Raw genomic sequence first — 19,501 nt, 5'->3', positions numbered from 1 at the left:
GGGGTCCAAGTAAATACGCCCACTGTGGTCCAGACAGGAAATGGCACTTTAATAGTAGTAGCCAGGTGACAAGACAGTGATAGGGATGGCTGGGACCAGCTGAGGGGCCCCCTTTCCCTGCCAGGCAGGGTTTGCTGTAGCCCTCTCCTTCCTAGCACACACAAGCCTGCCAGGACCAGCATGCTGGCCTAGCTGGAGGTGGGAGCTGCCCGGAGGCCCCACGGATGTCAGCTGAGAACAGGGTCTTCACTGTCATGTACTGCCATTTCCTTACTGGAAAGTCCTTGGGAGGTGGTTGGGCTCAGCCTGAGCTCAGGGCTCTAGGTGAGGTGGGAAGGGGATGGTGGGCACTTCCAGGTGGAATGGGCTTTGTCAAGACAGAAGCCAAGAGCCAGAGAAGCCAGGATCCCTGGCATGAAACAAGGTCCAGGATGGAGCAGTGCCTCTGTTCCTAGGGGATCCCTCTGTGGTCAGAGGCCTGACCCCCACCCCAGCCTCACCCTCCCCAGTCCCCAGAGAGCCTGTACTGTCCTCCATATATGAATCTAACCCCATATATTACAATAAACTGCATCTGCTTCTCCCCACAGCCCTGCCCCCCCAACAGCCCTCACTCCCCAATCTCTTGTGGCCGTGCCACATCCTGTCTGTAGCCAGCTGTCCTAGTACTGGCCTGGGGTGGAGGGGCTGCAGAGGATGGTGGCACTGCTACTCCAGGTAGATATCTTCTGTAGGACAGGTGTACTCCACAAACTGCTTGTAGAACTGCTGAAATGCGCGCCTGGAAAATGGGGGACACTGGGGTGACCAGGAGCCTCAACCCAGGCTCTTCAAAAGGCTCTTTGGAACTCCCAGACAGCTTAGCTCTGTTCTCTGGGCAGTTATTTCCCAAAGAGGAAAGGAGCAGTTGAAGAAGGGTCAGTAGCTAACCAGGAAGTGGCCCAGACCCTGGGCTCCTTAGTACCTCCTGGCCTCTTCCAGGAATGGGGTTTCCAGGAGGACAAGGTCACTGACACAGCATGAAGAAGCTCCAGGGCTTGTGACAGGGCATATTCCCTGGGTAGACCATCATCAGCACACACACACACACTTACCCCACAGACTCTGCCAGGGCTTTCGTGGAGTCTTCAGACACAAAGACATGGCAGGCAAACCGGTGGTCAGCAGGGTGCTTGGTGATGAACCCAAAGTACCTGTGGGAAGGCAGGCATCTGTGAGACAAGATTCTCACCCAAGACTACCACTGGGAATCTTATGTCTGCCTCTCCTACTTACTTGTTGTTCTTTGGATGGTATCCACAGAAAGAGATGTTTTTTAGCTGGAAAAAGTGGCTACATTTATTTCCCTACAGGAGAGATGAGAGAAGCAAGATGGTCAGCTTGGAAGTGGAAGCAGGCAGGAGGGGCAAATAGGAATTGGGTAGGCACACAGAGAGAGGAGAGGCATATGGCAGGCAAGAAATAAAGGGGAAGGAGATACACATAGGGCAAGAAGGCTTGAAAGAAGTCACCTTGGCCTCCTGAGCATCTTCGGCTTTGACACCTATCTTGACACCTCTAACGCTGATCTCAAGGACACAGCTGGAGGGTGGGTTAAAGTGCACGGTGAGCCGGCGGGTGGTGGCAATCTGCATGAGGGACAGCCATGAGGGAAGCTCTGCATGAGGGAAGCTCTGGGTTTCTCTATGGATCCCTCATGTCACAACATTGCCTCCAGATGCCTATGCCCTTTTCCCTAATAGTGTGGGCTGGCTGAGGATAGGCACCCCAGGACAAAGCAAGGAGTCAGATTTGGGTACCTTTTGCATAGCAGCACAGAGGACATCGTTGCCCTTGTGATAAGGAACCTGGACGGAACCCAGGAACTTCACCCGGAACTGATCAATCCAGTCGCTGTTTTTGGCAAGGGCTGGAAAGCAACCATACAATAAGGAGCAAGAGAGCCATCAGCAGGGGGTTCAGAGCCAAGCCAAGAAGGGAGAGTGCAGCACGTGGAGTGATTCAGGCAGTAGAGGATGCTACCATCCCCACATGCCCTGACTTGGCTGGACCTTACTTATTAACTGTGTAACAGAACTGAAATTACCTCTGCTCTCCTCCCTTGCTGCCTAAGACCTGGGGTACATGTACACTGGCAGCAAGTCAGTTGGGTAGACACGGGGGGTGGACAGGACCAAACTAGAGGGAAGTACTACCTGACATGTGCTCAGGCTCCTTGGTGACCTCAATGGCATAGTAGGCAGGAAAGACACCTCGGGCTCCAGTGCGCATATTATAGGCCTCGTACCAATAGTCTTCTGCCTGCAGCTCCACCAGTAGAGGGTCATCCACTTCTAGTTCAAGTTCGTCTTCATGTCGAGGCACAAACCTATCCCCAAGGGCATGTGAGGTACTGATCATCAGGGTTCTTCAGCCATTGATATTTGCAAAATACCCATGTGCCTGTCACAATGCTGCCTCCTAGGGGACACACGATACTGAGATATGCATTTATTTGCTACACAAGATTTCAGGGGCCAGAGAGAAAGGAAGCCTAGGCCTTGATAACTAAAAGGCCATGGAAAGTAAGAGCCTCACCTAGAGGCAAAATAGGGTACAGGTTCTATGCAGGGCAGGCATCTCTCTGGCCCCTAGCCAGGTTAAGTGCATAGTCGTAGCTTCCTCACGACACCTGAGCATTTTGTCACTAAGCTGAGTTCCTACAGGAGATACTGTCCCCCAACTGCTGAGGGAATGCCAGTGGTGAGCCAGCAGAGCAAGGAAGGGGCAGCCCTCACCTGAATATAGCCCGATGGGTCTGCTCATGTTCCTCCCCATTGATGACACAGGAGAACAGCCCGAAGGACTCAGCACCTGTAGGAAGTCAGTAAGCTGGAGGGGTGACCTCAGCTCGGGGCAACTAGAAAGCTCTGTCTTGCTCTCAGACAGACTACGTGATATCTGAGGCCCCATTCCATCTCAGCTCTCCCTGGCCAGGCTCCCCCCCACCATTCCCTGCTCACTGACTCACTGGAGGAGCGAGAGCGGCCACTCATGAAGACATTCAGAAACTTCTTAGAGAAGTGGACATCAGGCTCATCCGGTGTGGAGTCCTCTGAGAGGCAGGTGGGAGGCCGGGGCTGAGGGGCCTCCTCATATTCCTCACCAATGGCTGACTCGTAGGGTGAGGAGGCAGAGGCACAGTTGTCATAAACAGTGGCAGAGTCGCTTTCATCACTGTAGTCTCCGAAGCATGGCCGCAGGCTCACCAGCTCAAGCTGGGCATGCTCATCCACCACCAATGTGTACTTGACCGAGTCGTAGGACAGAGCACTGGTGTCCGAGCTCAGTGAGGCCCGTGGAGGTGGCGGTGGCTCTCCAAGGCTTCCCCGCCACCCTCCACCTGGTGGCTCAGCTCGCTCTGGGGATGATAGACAGTCGAAGCCCTCATCCTCTTCACTGATGGAGGGGTGTGGCCGCCCTGCAGTTGCAGAGTAAACAGCAGGGTCTGGATCAGAGCTAACTGACATCCGGCTCTCAGTGGGTGGCAAGAAGGTGGAGGTGGGCTCTGCAGGGTCTGGGGGCCTCTGCACTGGGGTCAGGTAGATCTCCTCAGTGGCCTCGAGCCGCACATCTGACTGATAGTGGATTCGGTCTCGATGGGAGTGGCCCCGGCCACCAGGTGCAGTGGCAGGGGGACCACTTGGAGGTGCCATCTGAGTGGCAGCGCTTCGGCGACAAGGGCTGTCAGTGGAGGTGCCTCGGTCCTTGGTGGGGACAGGACTGCTCTGGGGTGGTAGCTCATCACTCAGGCAGATGTGTTCATGTGGAGATGTCTGCTCCCCTAGAGGACAGGCAAGTTGGTACTGAGAGCTGGTGCCCACTCCATGTACCTGTGCCCTCCTCTTCCCCACTGTGCTCCATCAGCAGGCTCTGTAGCCAGTTACTGGCTCCCAGATGAGCTCAGCCCAGGTGGGCCAAGTGAAGACTACTGGGTCTCCAGCTCAGGGAGAGGCCTCACTTACCTGTCTTCAGAGGGGAGGAAGATCGAGACACACGGTCCTGCCAACTGTGCTTTTTGCCTAAAGAATTATTATTCAGCGTGTCCTGTGCAGAGAACAAAAGGCTCTTATGAAAAAACGGTCAGCAGTGCCCGGCACAGAGAGGCCCTGGGCCTGCCCCCATCAGGCCATCCCTAGGCTGTTCCCACCCCATCTGGCCTTGCCAAAGGCCTCTCTGCCAACCTTCCTCTAGCAGGCAGGCAGGGAGGGAAATTACCACCCTCGCCACAGGCCTGCTGGCTTAGAGACAGCCGTCATGAGACGAAATGATGGTGCTGGCCCATGTGGGTGCTGAGTAGCGGATGCAGAGGGAGGAAGCATGGCTCCCAGGAGAATTAGACAGCAGCCCCAGACATTGAGGGAAGACATGTTCTGATGCTCAAACCCAGCTGTGGCGAAGGATAGGGTGACTGAATCAGAAATTCAGAAATCTGGGGTCTAGCAAAGTGGTAGGGGCATTGTGGCACAAGGAAGGGTCTCCCCAGAAGCTGCCCTGTGGGCCTGGATGACTCATTCAAACTATGACTCCATAACACTCACCCCCACTTCGCCCCACGTGACTAAGGAATGACAGATGTATTGTCAACAGCCCTCCCAGAATACTCATGCATCCCACATTCTCACCGCCCTGGGACCTGTACACAGTGCCCATGCACAGGGCTCTCCCCAAACAACTTAGGCTCCCTTTCCAGGGAACACCATAAGCAACACACATTCATGAGTTGAGCTGCCAGAGGATACTGGGAAAGGGACCAATCTCTTCCCTGCAGCCCCTCAACTCCCCAGCTCCTTCACTTCCAGTACCTCTCCTGCTTAGGCCTACAAGACAATGGGTCAAGGCAGCCCTCTTTGGCATTCAGCCACCTGTCAGGGGCCCTAGGCCCCCAACTCAGTCAAACAACTCCATCCCCCATCTCAATTGCTTTCTGGAATGTCCAGCTGCCGAGATGTCCAGCTGGCTGCAGACCCTGAATTCCCATTCCCATCTTCATCCCATTACAGATGCTCTTTTCTCCAGGCCCTACTGCTGCCTCAGCCTTCACAGAAGCCCCCTAACCCAAAGAGGACCTTGTCACAACTGTAGGAACCCAACTCCTTTGTTAGGCCCCTGCGACTCTTCCCCACTGGAATCCCTGGCAATCCCTTCGATCCTTTTCCAGGCTCCATACGCAGCCAACTGGACTCAGCCCTAATCAGGACAGACTTTCCTGCTCATCGTCAAGCCCTTCCTCTGGCCCTACCAGCAGAAAACCCGTGCCAGGGTTCTTGACCCCACCAGCAGGGCCCACGCCCCTCCATCTTCCCTATCCACCCAGGGCGCCGCCCCCTCAGCTCTGCCTCACCTGAGACCGCGGCACCTGCGGGAAGAGGTTGAGCGTGGTAGGCCTCTTGGGCCGGTAGGTGTCTCCGCTGCCGGTGCCTGGGCCCTGGCCTTGGCTGCGAGGCACCGGCTCCTGGCCGGACTCGGCTTTGGGAGGCCCCACTCCGGGCCGTTGGGCAGCGAGCTCGTCGTCCTCCTCCTCGTCGTCGTCCTCGGCTCCGGGAGTGTCTCCTGCCGCGTCGATCAGGTCCATCTGCAGCATTTCCGCCTGCAGCCGGCTCCCCGCGTTGCCGCTGCTACCCGCAGACAGCAGCCCGGCGCGCGGGGGCTGCGCGGCGCGGACGGAGGGGCGTCAGGGGAGGGGCCTTGTGAGCGGGGGAGGGGCCTCGCGGGAGGGGCGGGTCTGATGCTGCTGTGCCCCGCCTCCCCACCGGACGAGTCCATTCCGCGGCCGCGCGGGGAGGGAGACAGAGAGCGGAGCAGAGGCCGAAGCACTGGGCCGCTCCCGTCCGCCCATCAGCGAGGCCGCGTCCCTAGGCCAGAAGGAACAGCCCACGCTTCTCCGCTCCCCGGGTTCCCCCTCCGGACTCCTTGCACCCTCCCGTTCCCTTGGCAACGGCCAGTGACCTCACCCGGGTGGTAAGCTGAGCCCAGAGTGAAATCACCGCTGTTACTATGGAGACCTAGGGGGTCGCCCAGGAATTCAGGCCCCAATAGGAATGGGTGAGACAACTGGCTTTTGAAGGAGCCTTTGTAGCAAACTGGGAAAAGTGCTTGTCCGCCAGTTGAGAAAGACTGCAGTGGGGACTGGAGGCCCTAACTGGACCTGAAGGGGAATCCTGAGGGATAGCTCTTCCCTATCCCTTCTAACCTGAACACTTCCCTCATCCAATCCTGTCTTTATGGTCCCGAACTAATTGCTACTTCCAATGTTGCCACTAACTCCTGGCACCTTGGACAGATCCCCAGACTCTTCATCCCTCAAGAGTGGGCTGGGCCTATACTGCTGTCCTCCAGGTTACCAGAGAGGAGACACTGCGGAAGTGTTCCTGAAAGCCGCTGAGATTTTGACTAGGCTCCCACCAGGGGGCTCTCCCTAGTTAGTCTAGCACTGTCAGTGTAGAGGTGGAGGTGGTTCTGTCTAACTGCAAAAGACTCTCTTGAAAGCTGTGCATGTGGGACACAGTAGTTTCAAACTCCAGAACAGGGATGGGACCTTAGAGAAGTCATGGCCCAGCTCTGGGACCACTCCCCAAGCCCAAAAGAAATGGCCTCTGCCTCCATCCTTTCTGGCCTAGCCAGAAGGTAGAGGATTGGGTATGGGAACTGGAAAGTCATCCTCATGGCTTGCTTTCCTTTGCCTGGAAGTTTCTAAAAGTGCTAGTGCTAGCAGGAGGTTGACACTAAGACAAATATGCTTCCCTAGCTCACATTACAGCTATCTAAATGTCACATCTAGCTACTCAACTACCTGGCTAGATAAAGTGCTAGATTTTGACACCTATCTCAGTGCAGCTGTCTTCCATATCCTGCAAGTTAAGTCCTTGGTTTGTGTTCTGACCACAGAGTGGGAATTCCTGTCTATCCTGGGTACCCTGGAGACAGCCTGTCACTATGGTAAAGCCAAGGGGATCAGGGCAATAGCAGTACTAGAACAAGCCCTCAACAGGCAGCCCTGCAAGGCTCGTGGTGTGGTCAGGGTGGTGCAGTGGCAGTAGCAGCCACAAGCGAGTCCAGCAGCACCCTGGCTCCCTTTTCCTGCCCCAAAGCACTGCAGATTCTTCCAGACTCCACCCAGTTCTGCTGCAGGCCCTCTGCCAAGAAGCTCCTAAGAGGCCCTTCCCTTCACTCTGGCCCTCACTGCCTCTGTCCTGCATCCCAAGCCTCCTGCTTTCTCTTTCTGTGAGCAGCTGAAGGAGCTGCTTCCTGCTTTAGCACTGGGAAACCAATACAAAACATTAAATTAAGATTTTGGATTGAGCACCCAAGATGGCACTAGTGCCAACTATGACACTAGACACCTCCTGCATGTTAATTCACTTCCTAGGGGGGTGCCACACATACTCAAAAGCTCCTCTTAAATGCAGAGCTGCCCTCACCGTTGTCCTCATCCTCCCACCCAACCCAGACTCTCCAGACCCAGCCCTTACCCGGAGAGACAATGTGTCTTTGCATTGCAGGCTGATTCCACACTCATCAGTGATCTCTGAGAGGTCTTCATCCTCGAACTCCTCCAGGCTGATGTCGTGGGTGAGCCTGGTGAGGACAGAAACCAATTACAACCCAGGGACCTAAGCCTCAGCTAAGCCTGCTGGCATCTCTCTCTTCCCAGGGGAAGACACTGGAAGACAGGTGACAGCTCCCAGATGGAATATTCAGTCTGTCTATACTAGTGGCAGGGGAAGGATTTGGGGTTGGAGCCAAAAGACATTTCACCTAGGGTAGTGGAGGATGCAGATCTAGGTTCCTCCAGCATCACTGGCTGGGAGTTCTCCATCCTGCTGCCAACCAGAAGGCAGTCCTAGAAGGCCCAACTGTGCAGAGCTCTGTTGGAGAAATGCCTCCATGGCCAAGGCAAGTGCCAAGGCCAGTTCAACCCTAAGAGGTACCCAGAGCAGGGAAACCTGCTCTGCACTCCACAGTTATAATACCCAAAGGGATACCAGAAGGCACACCCTCAAAAATACACACCGTTGAGCCAGGGTAATAGTGAGGAGGACCTGGGACCAGCCTATTCTAAGAAAAACTATGGCTTTCTGTTACTTTCTTGGTCTCATCTCATCTGGTTTAAGGACCCTGAGCAAATGGGGTCAGCCCTGGCTAGAGCTTGAGACAGACCACAAAGAGCACTTGAGTACCAGAACACTTGCAGGCTTCCAGGAGCCCAGGCCAGCCTGTGTGCCCACCTTGGAATGCACTGCTGAGATTGCCACTGTGGCGACTGCCTGTCCCCTGTACCTGCTCACCCTATCCCTGGCACTCTGTCTGGCCTGGTTTAAGTGGGACATCTAGGGAGCTGGAGAGAATGTCTGGGTCTTTCCCCAGAGACCAGGAGATTAGGCACAGAGCAGAGGTATACAAAGCTCATCCAAGGTCACAGGAGAGGAAGGACGGAGTGCTGCTCCCAGGGAAGCCTAGAAGGCTCACACCTCTGAACAGGGGCCCTAAGCTCAATGAAGCGCCTCCCAACTCACCCCTCCCCCACCCTGAGGTCAGCCCCCAGGACCCTACCAGCGCTCCCACTGATCCTCCAACCAGCTGTCATTGTCTGGGCTCGAATCCATCTTCAGTGCCAGCTGCATGGAGAGCCCTGCCCGGCCAGGGGGCTGCGGGGCTCCAGGGCTGCCCTTTCATGCCCAGAAGGATGAGGGGGCCAGAGCTTAAGGCAGGGCTGGGGCTCCTGGCCTCCACCAACTGGGCCTGCCTTTCTGCATCCTGCCGGCTGCAGAAGCCTGAGGAGCTCATTAAAAATAGATGGGCCAGAGAGGAGGCCGCAGCTGCCGACCCAGGCCCCAGCCCCAACTCTGCCTGGCCCAACCCTCAGATGCGGGCAGCTTCCTCCCAAAGCGGCCCGACGCGCTGCGATGTCGCCGCCTCCCCCGCGGGATCAGGTTACTGCAATCAATGTTACTGGCTCCACCTGCCCTTCCAATGCCCCTTTTGGGGGCTGGAGTGACCCCCCTCCTCCCAAGGCCAGGCTTGTAAGCAGACGGCAGAAATCTGGTTTTTTTTTTTTTTTTTTCCCTCAAAGCTAGACCCTGATCTGTTTTAAAGGGACAGCGCCACACTCAGGGTGCCAAGTGGGATGATGGAGGGGCTTCCAAAGTGCCCCAAGAACGGACCCCCAAATACACACAGTCACAGGCTCCGCCTCCACACCGGGTCTGCGAGGCCTCTGCATGTCCGCCCAGGGCCAGGGAGGTTGGGTTGGGGTTTGGCGCTTTAAGGAAGGATGCGCAGGGATACAGTGATGAGGGACCTTTTGGAGCAGGGTTGGGAGTCATTTGGGGGTGACTCTGACTGAGCCTGGAGGTCCCTAGTAGCAACTAACTGTCCTGGAAGATTCTGATCTCAAGGGTTAACAGGTTTCCAGGCATGGGGGTGTGGCCACCAGCTGGTATAGAAGTGCGGGGCGGGGGGAGGGGGGGACACGGGGACGGGACACTGGTCCAGAGACCAGAGTATCCTTCTCAGTCTGGCCTCTTGGCCCTGTGTCTAACGCTAAGTAAGTTGTGGGATTCAGGCAGCCTGGCAGTTCCTGGATCCTACTGGGCATCTTCTCTGGAAGTGTCCTCAGATACCCCAGCTCTGGTGGTACCCTCTGCACATACCTCTGTCTCCTTATTGCCACACCTTAATCCAGTTCCTGCATTCACCAGGCAAAGAGGTGCCCTGGCCTGCTGGCCTCAGTCTCCCTATACCTGTATTACCCCTTCTCTGGCCATGGGGCAAAGTCTGAAGGGACACCACCACCATCCCTTCTCTCCTCACTCAAAACCTGTCCAGGCTCTCTGCAAGGTGGTAGACTCCAGCCTTTGTGTAATTACCTATTTACTGAGCCTTGCTCCTGAAGGGTGGGTACTGGGCCCCAACAGTGCCAAACCTGGGACTTATATGGTACACATGGCAGGCCCTCAAACTGGGCATGCCACAGGAATGCTCAAGGAAGCCTTCCTCCAGGAAGCCCTCCTAGCCCTCTCATGGGGCAGATTAATCTCTGGGTGGATCCATCAGAGATGCCCTCACCCATCCTGGCTACAGAGTTGTCATTTATATTTCTCCCTTCCTGGCTCCCATCTAGATGGGATGCTCCTGCAGGGCAGAGCTGGTGAGGGTGTCATGTACACACTGTGTACTCAGTGGACACAAACCAGGTGTTGGCCACAGGACAGCCTCAGTCACCACCCTTCCTCTCAAAGGGAAGGGTTTGGAGTGGGGCTACAGGATTCTATATGGTCAGAAGCTGTGTGTGTATATCCATAGCACTCAGCGTGGCCTGCTGAGGCACCTTCCTGATCAACAGGTCTGAACAGGACCAAGCTGGGTGAAGCCATTGGGTTAACTGGACAAACATAGGAAGAGCTATAGGCTAGGGGTCAGGAGCCTTAGTTGCCTTGAGGGCAGGGAGGGTGTCCTTGCCTTCTCTCACCCCTGAATTTGCCCAGGAAAGAAGTCCCAGGGGGAGACCTATTTCATCCACTTAAGAACCTCAGTGTCATTACCCTTGTCTTACTTTGGAATGGTTCTCCTGAGCCATGTGAGATGTCAGGGAGTATTGAGAGCCAATCCTGCCCCTTCTAAGCTGCTACCAGCCAGGCCAACAATGTTGCTACATTTCTTTACTGCCTTGGAATAGGGTTCTGGCCAAGTTCACAGAGCAGGAGCCCTAAGGCTCAGGCATGGGTGTGAGCCTCAGTTTCCTTCCTGCCTGCCTGAATTACAGAGTGCTGGGAGCAGGTCACTACCACAGAAGGAGAGAAAGGTCTAACCATCAGCTGCCCCTCACTCTTCTCTAGGCACCAATGGTCTAGATCTTCCAGGCAGAGCCCAAAGACACTTGCAGAAGGGGAGGGGCCTGGCAGGTCTGTGTTCATTTTGAGGAAGAAGAGGCAGAGGAGGCTAAGGTGAGTGGAGAGACCAAGAAGGCAGGAGGTTCCTCCTGACCTTGCCTGAGGCACTTTCTTGGAACTCTGAGTCCTGGCCTGGGAAGTGACACAGGAGAATTACACAGCCCAGGCAGGTTGGCAGATTCTTCTTAGGGGTTGAACCTTGGGCAGCCTTCCAGGCAAGCAGCCATACTTGCCCATGTTGTGTAGACACAGCATAGCCATGTTTGGTAGCTCTGTGTCGAGTCTGGTTGCTGGATGCCACACTGACTTTGGCGATAGTCTTCCTGCAATACATCACCTCTTGCAATGTTGATCCCCAGAAACACTCTGCTCAAGTTCTGGCCATGACCACACCCCACTCTTCCCACGCTGTCCTGGACTGGACTCAGTTCTGCTGAATGGCTCAAGCAAATCTGCTCTGGGATTCTCATGTGATTCTATGCTACCCTGCTGCCCCAGGAATCTTGTCCTTGTGTCCACCCCCAGAAGTTTCAGCTGGTCCTCATTTACTCCTTCAACCGAGGAGCAGGCTGAGGTGGCTGTACACAGAAAATAGGGGCCAAGCACAGCGTTGAGCTCTCACTGAGTAAGGCCAGAGGTGGGCTGTCAGAGGCCACACTTGAGCCTTTGGCTCCTAACTTCCTAAGTTAAGTAGACTAGCTAGCTTAGAGACCTTTGGTCTCAGCCATGGTGGCCCTGTGGGCTTCTTGTGACAGAGCCCACCTGAGATCCAGAGGCCCAGTATGTCCTGGCAACCCTAAATCTTACAGAACTGCCTCTCAAGAAGTGCTGTGGGTACCCCACTGCCTAGCCTCCTGCCTTACCGGCCCCAGGGCTCTTCTAACTTTGAAGAATGGGACACTCTCCCTTTCTGGTAGTTATGGAATGACTGTAATTTACCTGTAATTTACCCTTTGGGTTGTATGACCGACCCATGGTGGCCCCCCAAAAGGGCAGGTGGCCAATAATGTAAGGTCCCACAAGGTAAGGGTTCTGAATAAGTGTTGAACAAACTACAGCATTCCTGGGTCTTTACATTTTTGCCTTGCAAATGTCTAGGTCAGTTGTCTTTTGGATCCAACTTTCTGTATTCTCAACAAAGAGTCTATGACAGGCTATATGGACCTCTGAGAAAACAGCCCTGGCTGAATCTGGAAGGAAGAGTAAGCTGGGTTCTCAGGGTACCCTAATTCCCCTGGCCAGTGGACTAGGTAATCTGGCTACTTCTTGATCTAGAATTCCCTTCCATAGTGAAGTCATCACCACCACCACCAAAAAAAAAAAAAAAAAAAAAAAAAAAAAAAAAAAAGTCAACCCAAGAAATGGGTTCTTCCACAGAACAGCCCCCACTCTGGGTTAACCTGCTAAATTTGTCCAAAGAGTTCAGGAATATGTGGCAAAGATTCTGTGAACAGTGGGTGACTCAGCTTGGAAGAAACACCCCCAAATGTACAATTCCACATGTGGAAATCTCTTACACACAGAAATGAACATGGTGCTGTATGGGGTGGCACTTCTGACCCAATTTGTGAGGCCCTTTAGGCACCAAGCTAGAACTGGGTTGCTAGAGCATGTAGGAAAGCAGGATGGGAAGGGTTATTCTACTGAATAGACAGTTTATGAATCTTCTGGAATGAACATTATAGAGTCTGTGTGTGAATGTGGAAAGTGACCAATAGATAAGCAAAAGGGCATGCTGGGCCTGGAGGTAGCTCCACCCATAGAGCACATGCTTCAGTTGTGCTTGATGAGATCCTGTGCTTGATCCCCAGCACCCCATACACCTGTAACCTCAGCATTTTGGAGTTGGCCACAAGAAGATGAGGAATTCAAGGCCCTCTTCACTTACACAGCAAGTTCCAGGCCAGCTTGGGTGACATGAGACATTTTCTTTTTAAAAGATGGGTGCTGGATGGGGGAGACAGGCTGGATGATCCATGCTTCCCTGGGAAGACACACACAAGACCCACAGGGATGGGAGTTGTAGGATGAGTGAAATCTGATGAGTTTGCCTTTGCATTACTGGGCAAACTTCTGGTTCTGCTTCCTACAACCTAGTCCCAGACTCCTACACCCTAGTCTCCCCACTATCGTTTCTTGAGGATGAGGCCAGGAGCTAGCATCAATCTCCTAAACTCACTCCAACCTCTGCAAAGCTACACACAGACAGTAGATGAGCGCTTGTCAGATGATGGAAGCCTTGGTGCCTGGTGGGGATGGGAGCAGTGTGGTCCTTACTTGCATGTCTAGTAATAGAACACATCCAGCATCCAGTAGAGATTCCCAGAGTTGTACATGAATGTGAGCAGGGCCAGGGGACAAAGATGACATTCTAGAAGGCCCTAAGTAGGGGTCAGGGATGGTGATACAATTTATAGAAGCCTTGGTCCCCAAGTAAGAATTAGGCTATGCTATTTCCCAGGGATCTGGAGACTCAAACTAAGGCTCAGATGCTAGAAATTTGTGGATGGAGTTCCCTGGCTACAGACGGGCTGTGTGAGGCTAGCCAGCTCCTCTGATCTACCCCACAGGTTCACCAGCATCTAGGCCAGAGGCAGCAACTGCCATCCTGCTCTCACCACACATGGGGTTCTTCCTGAGGTGACAGCTGCCTTCTCTGATACTGACATTTTCAGGACCATGGTTCTAGCAGTTCTACCTGCCCTCCCCCCAGGCTCTATACCCCAAAGCAACTGCCCACTTGACCAACTGCATCAGCAAAGACCACCAGTCTGCAAGCTGGCCAGTGCCAAGGTGACTAGACCACTGCCTGCCTAAAGCACTCATCTCCCAAGGGGCCCTGATACCACACGGTCACTGCTGCCTTCTCTTCATCCTCCACCTAGGCCCCTCCCTCCCAGTGGGAGGATCTGGTCTGTGTATCCCCCTAACCATCTCCATCCTGTCCCCATGCCTTCTCACCTGTCTGTAGGATGGACAGGATGGCTGGTTAGACCAGAGTCTCCTGGCCTACACATTTACTTTGTCCAGCAGCCAGAGTGAGCACAGGCTACCCACCTGCTATCTGTCCCTGCCTGACCCCAGGCTAGCACCCACTGCTTGTGGCTAAAGAGTCCAGCATCCTAATACAGCCTCCAGCTTCCTGCACAACCTTGCTTTCCACACGGCCTGACAGGTGTCACCCTGCATGTTTACCTGTTCCCTAGCCTGTCCTTCCCAGTGTACCTTTCTCCTCTGTGAGGATTGCTTGACTTTCACCTGTGGGCGCCTGGACCTGCACAACTACCACACTTGGCCTATCTGGGAAGACACTGTCTGTCTCTACATTGTCATCCACATGGGGACAGGCTCTTGTCAGGACCTCTGCATACTGCCTCCCATGGTGATCCTGGCAAAGGGCTCATTTGATGGGGAAAGGAAGGCAGTGTATAGAGCTCTGTAAGGAAGTAAATGAGGGCTCCTGCTCTATGGTGAGCATCTCTCATGCTCAGGCAGTGCAGTAGGGTCAGTGGAAACCATACAGGGAGTCTGGGTCCTGGGCTCCACCCCTACTGTATCATTAACTTACTGTGTGTTCTTGGGGAAGTCACTGACCCTTTCATATTTCTACATAAGAGGTTTACTGGACCGTTTTTGTTTTTGTTTGTCTATTTCATTGTTTTTCACAATGGTGGAGTTGGAATCTAGGCCCTCCAGCACACCAGGAAAGCACTGAGCACTGCATCATACCCCAGTCATGATGAGTTCATATCTGAGGTCTCCTTTATCCAACACTTAGCCATACCCTTAAAGCAGGCTGATCATATTAGTTCCCATGAATACCCCTTTGTCCTGCTGGTCCTTCCACTTGGGATGACTGTCCCCTGTTCCACCCCTTCATCCCACACACCCAGGGCCAATGAATCCATTGTGTAACGCTAACGCTCTAAAGTCTCTCCCCTACAGCTTGCTCTATGAAAAACTTGGATCAGTTAAAAATAACTTTTTTTTTTTTTGCTATGCTGTAACTCAGTAACTTAAACACATGCTAGTCCAAAAATAAGAAGCCAAATGGTACCCAAACAGGTAAAGTAAAAAGCGAAAAGTCCTCACTCCACTCCCTCCTCCATCTAGACAAACCACTAGAGACCAGATGGAAGATCTCCATAATCAGAAAAACCACCCAGAACATACACATTTAAATCAACCTCCAACAGACATTCCCATCTTTCAAGTCCACACATGTTCACCCCTCCAAAAGTGCTTCGCAGTGTTCCAGGGCACTCTCCTGTGGTGGCAGAGCTGAAATAAGATTTTCTGGGTTCTCATATCAGCTCCACTACTAGCCTCTCTATGCCTTGGTTTCCTCATCTGAAAGTTCACATGTTCACATGTTACAGGAGGACACACTCTATACACATAAATCATGGCGCTTCCCTCAGGGGCAGCATTCACCACTATTCTGTTCTCCAGGAGAAATGTGCCCAGTACATCCATCCTTGATCCAATAAAAAACCAGTAATGTGCTGTTCAGTACGTACTCTGGGCTGAGTAATGGGCATAGCAAAGTGTGGGTATGCACCACTTACACATTCTGGAAGATCAAAGTAGCAATGGGACACACAAACACACACACATACACACAGTTCTAGGACCATCCTGAGCAGGGCCTAAGCAGACATTTTGAAGAACAAAGACTCAAATGACTTAAGTGCCCAGTCTTGGAGCACACAGCTAAAAGGAGCAGTTGAACCCACAACCCTACCAAGGAGCCACAAGACAGCATAACTGCTTGGGGGCGAATGGAGCTAGACCAATGGCTGCTTAGGGGGAACAAGAGAAAGGGCAGTGGAGATTGCTGAAGTAGGCAGCAGGCCATGCAGGGCCCAAGACACTGCCCAGTATTATTCCCACGAGCTTGCTTTGTCCCACAGTTAGGCCATAGTGTCCTAGAACCAGCCCACTCTTCAGCCTTCCGGTATACTCTTGCCCTCACTCTCCACAGTCCAGATTTGGTCATACATTCCCTGGCTGGTGTCCTTCATCTCAGCTTCTCAGTTAGGCTGTAAACTAAAAGATAACTTCTTGCCAGAATGGGGGTATAAGCCTGTTCAGAAGTAGGCCCTGTAGGGAGAGGGAACTGAGCAGGCTCAGACCTGGTCTCAGGTTCCAGTCCTGGCCCTGTCTCGGACTTTTCTGTGGTTCCTGGGCTAGCTCCTCTGCCCTCCTTATTTTCCAGTGTTTCAGCTCTACAAAATGCAGACCAAGGTACACCTCAGGTGGTTGTAAAAGTTCAGTGAACTACACTGGAGAAACACTTTTACAGAAACAAGTGGGGCAGATTCCTGCCAGTGTGGGCAGCTACTTGTTGAACAGTGACTTGATATGCACTATCTTCATTCCAGGCTGGAATCAATATTAATTAGCCCACTCAAAGAAGACAAAAGATTAGGCAGTGAGGAAACAGCAGAGCTAGGATTTGAACCCATGCCCCTCACAGTTAATTCTCTTCCCCTGTAAAGTTCTGACCTGCTAGGGAGAATCTGAATTCTTAGCATGGAGGCTGCAGCCTTCTAGCCTTCCTTCTCATTTGGAACCTTCCTCTGGTTCTCTTTGCTGGGCTCAAGACTTCCTTGGAGGATTCTGGGAATGATCATATCATTTGAGATCCCTGGGGATCTCTTCCCACCTGAGGACCTGGGAGCCAGAGACCCCTTCAACAGATGACGAGTTGGCGCCAGAGCCCAGCTGGGGCCTGGCTGGGGCAAGGGTCCCAGGAGAGAGAGAGAGGCGCCTGCTCCTGAGGTGGGAAAACAATGAGATATGTCTCAGCTTCTTTCTCCTGGACTCTGGAGCAGTGACACCCTTCCCTTCTCCCTCACCTCTGTGTGTGTGTGTGTGTGTGTGTGTATGTAGAAGAGGACATCACTGGACCAATATATTACCCTTTATGCCTCTGAAATTCACCTGACCTAATACCAGATTTGGGGAGTGGATAGAAGGTGAGCTCAGGTGGATATCCTGAGTATGTACCACAGTAGGGACCCCCAATGGTATCCCTGGATATTCATAGGCAGATTCCTCTCCCACAAGCAGTCGGGCTCCACTGGTTGAGGCCAATCCTTCTGCCTATACCAATGGGAGCTGCCTAAATCCAGAAGACCTTGCCCACGACAGCCTAGCAAGCTGGCTAGACAACCTGGGGGAGGGGCTCACGATTCCCTCCTTAAAGCATCAAGGTTGTTACCTCAGAAAATTGGGCCCGCAGGCCCCCAAGCCCTAGCCTGCTCCCACCTTGGGCCAGAAACCTTGGGACATAGTAGGGTAAAGTCTGGATAGGTTGCGCTGGGAATTCCATCCAAGCCCCAGACCCATTCTCAGTGCCAAGGTGAAGGGGGAAGGCGACCTCCCAGGTCTCTGCCCTAGATCCACCGAGCACCCCACCCCAGGACGTGGAATGGTGGAGGGAGATACGGGGAGCGGGGGAAGGAACGCAGTGGCCATCAACCTGGACCAACCTGGGTTGCAGGGGCTGGGAGCTGGCCAGGAAATGAAGGCACCCTAGGGGTCCTGGGTGATCCCGAGACTCCAGGCCCAGCCGAAGGGCGGGGCGCGCGTGGCCGCTATACTCACCTGAAATTGGGAGGCGATGCGATGTGCAGTCCCAGGAATGGGGAGGCGGCCGGCGGGGACGCTGCGCCCCCGCCCAGGCCGCTCTCTCGCTCCGCCATTCCCGGGCGCAGCCCTGGCCATCCGGGCGGAGCGCAGCGCAGGAGGCAGCGGCGGCGGCGGCGACGGAAGAGGAGGCGCGGCGAGGAGGCCGCCGCCGCCGCGGGGCTCGGACTCGGCTGGGGCGGGCGCGGCTACGGACCGCGGACCGCGCGCCGCTTTGCCTGCGGCCACTGCGAGAGCGCCCTGCGCGCGCCCCCAGGCAGGCTGGGGTCTCTTGGCCCCGCCTCCGCCCCGCCCCCCAGCGCTCTCCGTGGTGCTGACGCTTTGGTCCTGTGGCCTTGGGTGCACCCAGCCTCCCACAACATCCCACAGGACTCTACAGGCACCTGCGAAGCTTTGTTCCCCAGAGAGCAGGACCTAGATTCAGGGCATCAGTTAGCTAATGGCAGGGTCCTGCTCCCTAAATCCGTCTTTGGCGCTCCACAGCAACGGGAGTGGGTTTCAGAAGATGGCAGAGAAAAGAGAGGGTAGTGAAGTCCAAGAGTCCAGCTTTGGCGCCAGGTGGCTTAAGATCACATCTTGGTTCTGCAAGTAAACAGGCAGTGGGGGCTTTCATTGGCAGCATGGCAGCTCAAAGGGTTGTCTATCCCATTCTGTGAAGTGAGGTGTAATACCTCCATGACTGTGGAGGAAGAAACAGAATAGAAATGCTTGCAGGGAACACCCACTTGTGCACTGGGATCTAGCCCTCACCTCTCCCAGAACTCTCCCTAAATGGGACACCTCTGTCAAGAGCTCCTTGGACCCCATCTACCCCTAATTATATGAGCCTTGCTCTTGACTTCATAACCTTGCAAAGTCTCTTTATGACAGGGCTCAGGTTGTCCTGGAAGTTACTATGTAGCCTAGGCTGACTTTGAACTGAGACAATCTTGAGTCTCTCACTAAGCTTGAAGATTAGTGAGAACTCCCGTGCCCAGTTCCACAGCACTTGTCTTGTTTTGCACCCATGCACTCCTGAACTGGCTTCTCCCACCCTAAGGTCCAGACCTTCCTCTTGTCCCCAGAGTTAGCTTCTTGGGGGCTGTTGTGTTCTCCATATGCACTCTGAGTTTAGTTGTGGTTTCTTCCTGGTCCTGTACTAAGTTTTTTCACACAACATTGACTGTTAAGGCCAGGGCCCCAACTCTGGTGGGTCAGAGCACCTCCCATACACCTTCACTATTCCTCTGGAGGTCCTGCCCTTCATAGAGATAGAGAGGGCAGACAAATGCTCTGAATACAGCTTGTGGAGTTCTGCTTGCAAATCGTAATTCCTGTTCCTTCCCAGCAAGAAGCTGAATGCACCTGTCTTGCAGTCTTCAATATCCCTGCTTCAGCCCTCAGAACATTCTAGAATCTAGAGCTAGGCCTTGGCTGCCTCTCCCCTCCCTGCCATTGATGCTTCAAGAGATGGTTTGGTCACTTTAACTTTCAGTCTTTTGGATCAGGCCTTCCACACTAGGCCCTACCCTAACCATCTGTTGTGGTGCCTTCCTTCTTCCCAGGAAGCCAGTCCTGCCCAGTTTTCATGGCTAATGTGTGCTTGTTTCAGATAGGTGGCATCCCCACGAGGTCAGACGTGTGTGAATATGTAAGACAGTTCCCTCTTCTAGAACCTTCTGCTCAAGAACAAAGGTATCTCAGCTTCCCCCACCAAGCCAGAACTACATGAAAAGCCCAGAGAGGGAGGTCCGCCCTGGTCTTGGTAGGAAGTAGGCCAGCAGGAGCTTGGAGGCAGAGCCAGCAATGAGGTATGGCAGAAAACCTACTACTAGCATGTGGCATCCAACGTGGACCGAAGAACTTCCACTTAAAACTTAACAAAAGCTTAAGAAAGGATTTTAGAAACTACAGAACAGAGGTAAGCAAGGCTTCTT

The 19,501-nt window shown here is 53.8% G+C and overlaps 1 protein-coding gene across 2 annotated transcripts; it reads right to left on the bottom strand.

Annotated features, from left to right (window-relative positions):
• Positions 1–28: 28 nt before the first annotated feature.
• Mapk8ip1 (mitogen-activated protein kinase 8 interacting protein 1) lies at positions 29–17,697 on the bottom strand. 2 transcript variants are annotated; one of them, XM_051184133.1, is made up of 12 exons: positions 17,544–17,697; positions 7,512–7,617; positions 5,384–5,689; positions 4,005–4,086; positions 3,011–3,823; positions 2,778–2,853; positions 2,196–2,368; positions 1,800–1,909; positions 1,512–1,628; positions 1,276–1,346; positions 1,095–1,193; positions 29–781 (listed from the first exon to the last, which is right to left on the bottom strand). In XM_051184133.1, exons 1-12 carry the CDS (start codon positions 17,639–17,641, stop codon positions 709–711), a joined length of 2,124 nt encoding a protein of 707 aa, XP_051040090.1. In that variant the 5' UTR covers positions 17,642–17,697; the 3' UTR covers positions 29–708. The 2 variants fall into 2 exon arrangements, with proteins under 2 accessions (XP_051040090.1, XP_051040091.1); XM_051184134.1 differs by lacking the exon at positions 17,544–17,697 and adding an exon at positions 8,593–9,072.
• Positions 17,698–19,501: the final 1,804 nt, after the last annotated feature.

The sequence above is a fragment of the Phodopus roborovskii genome, unplaced genomic scaffold, assembly GCF_943737965.1.
Source record: "Phodopus roborovskii unplaced genomic scaffold, PHOROB, whole genome shotgun sequence".
In the NCBI taxonomy this organism is placed as follows: Eukaryota; Metazoa; Chordata; class Mammalia; order Rodentia; family Cricetidae; genus Phodopus; species Phodopus roborovskii.
This window is presented reverse-complemented; position numbering and strand designations above follow the sequence as displayed.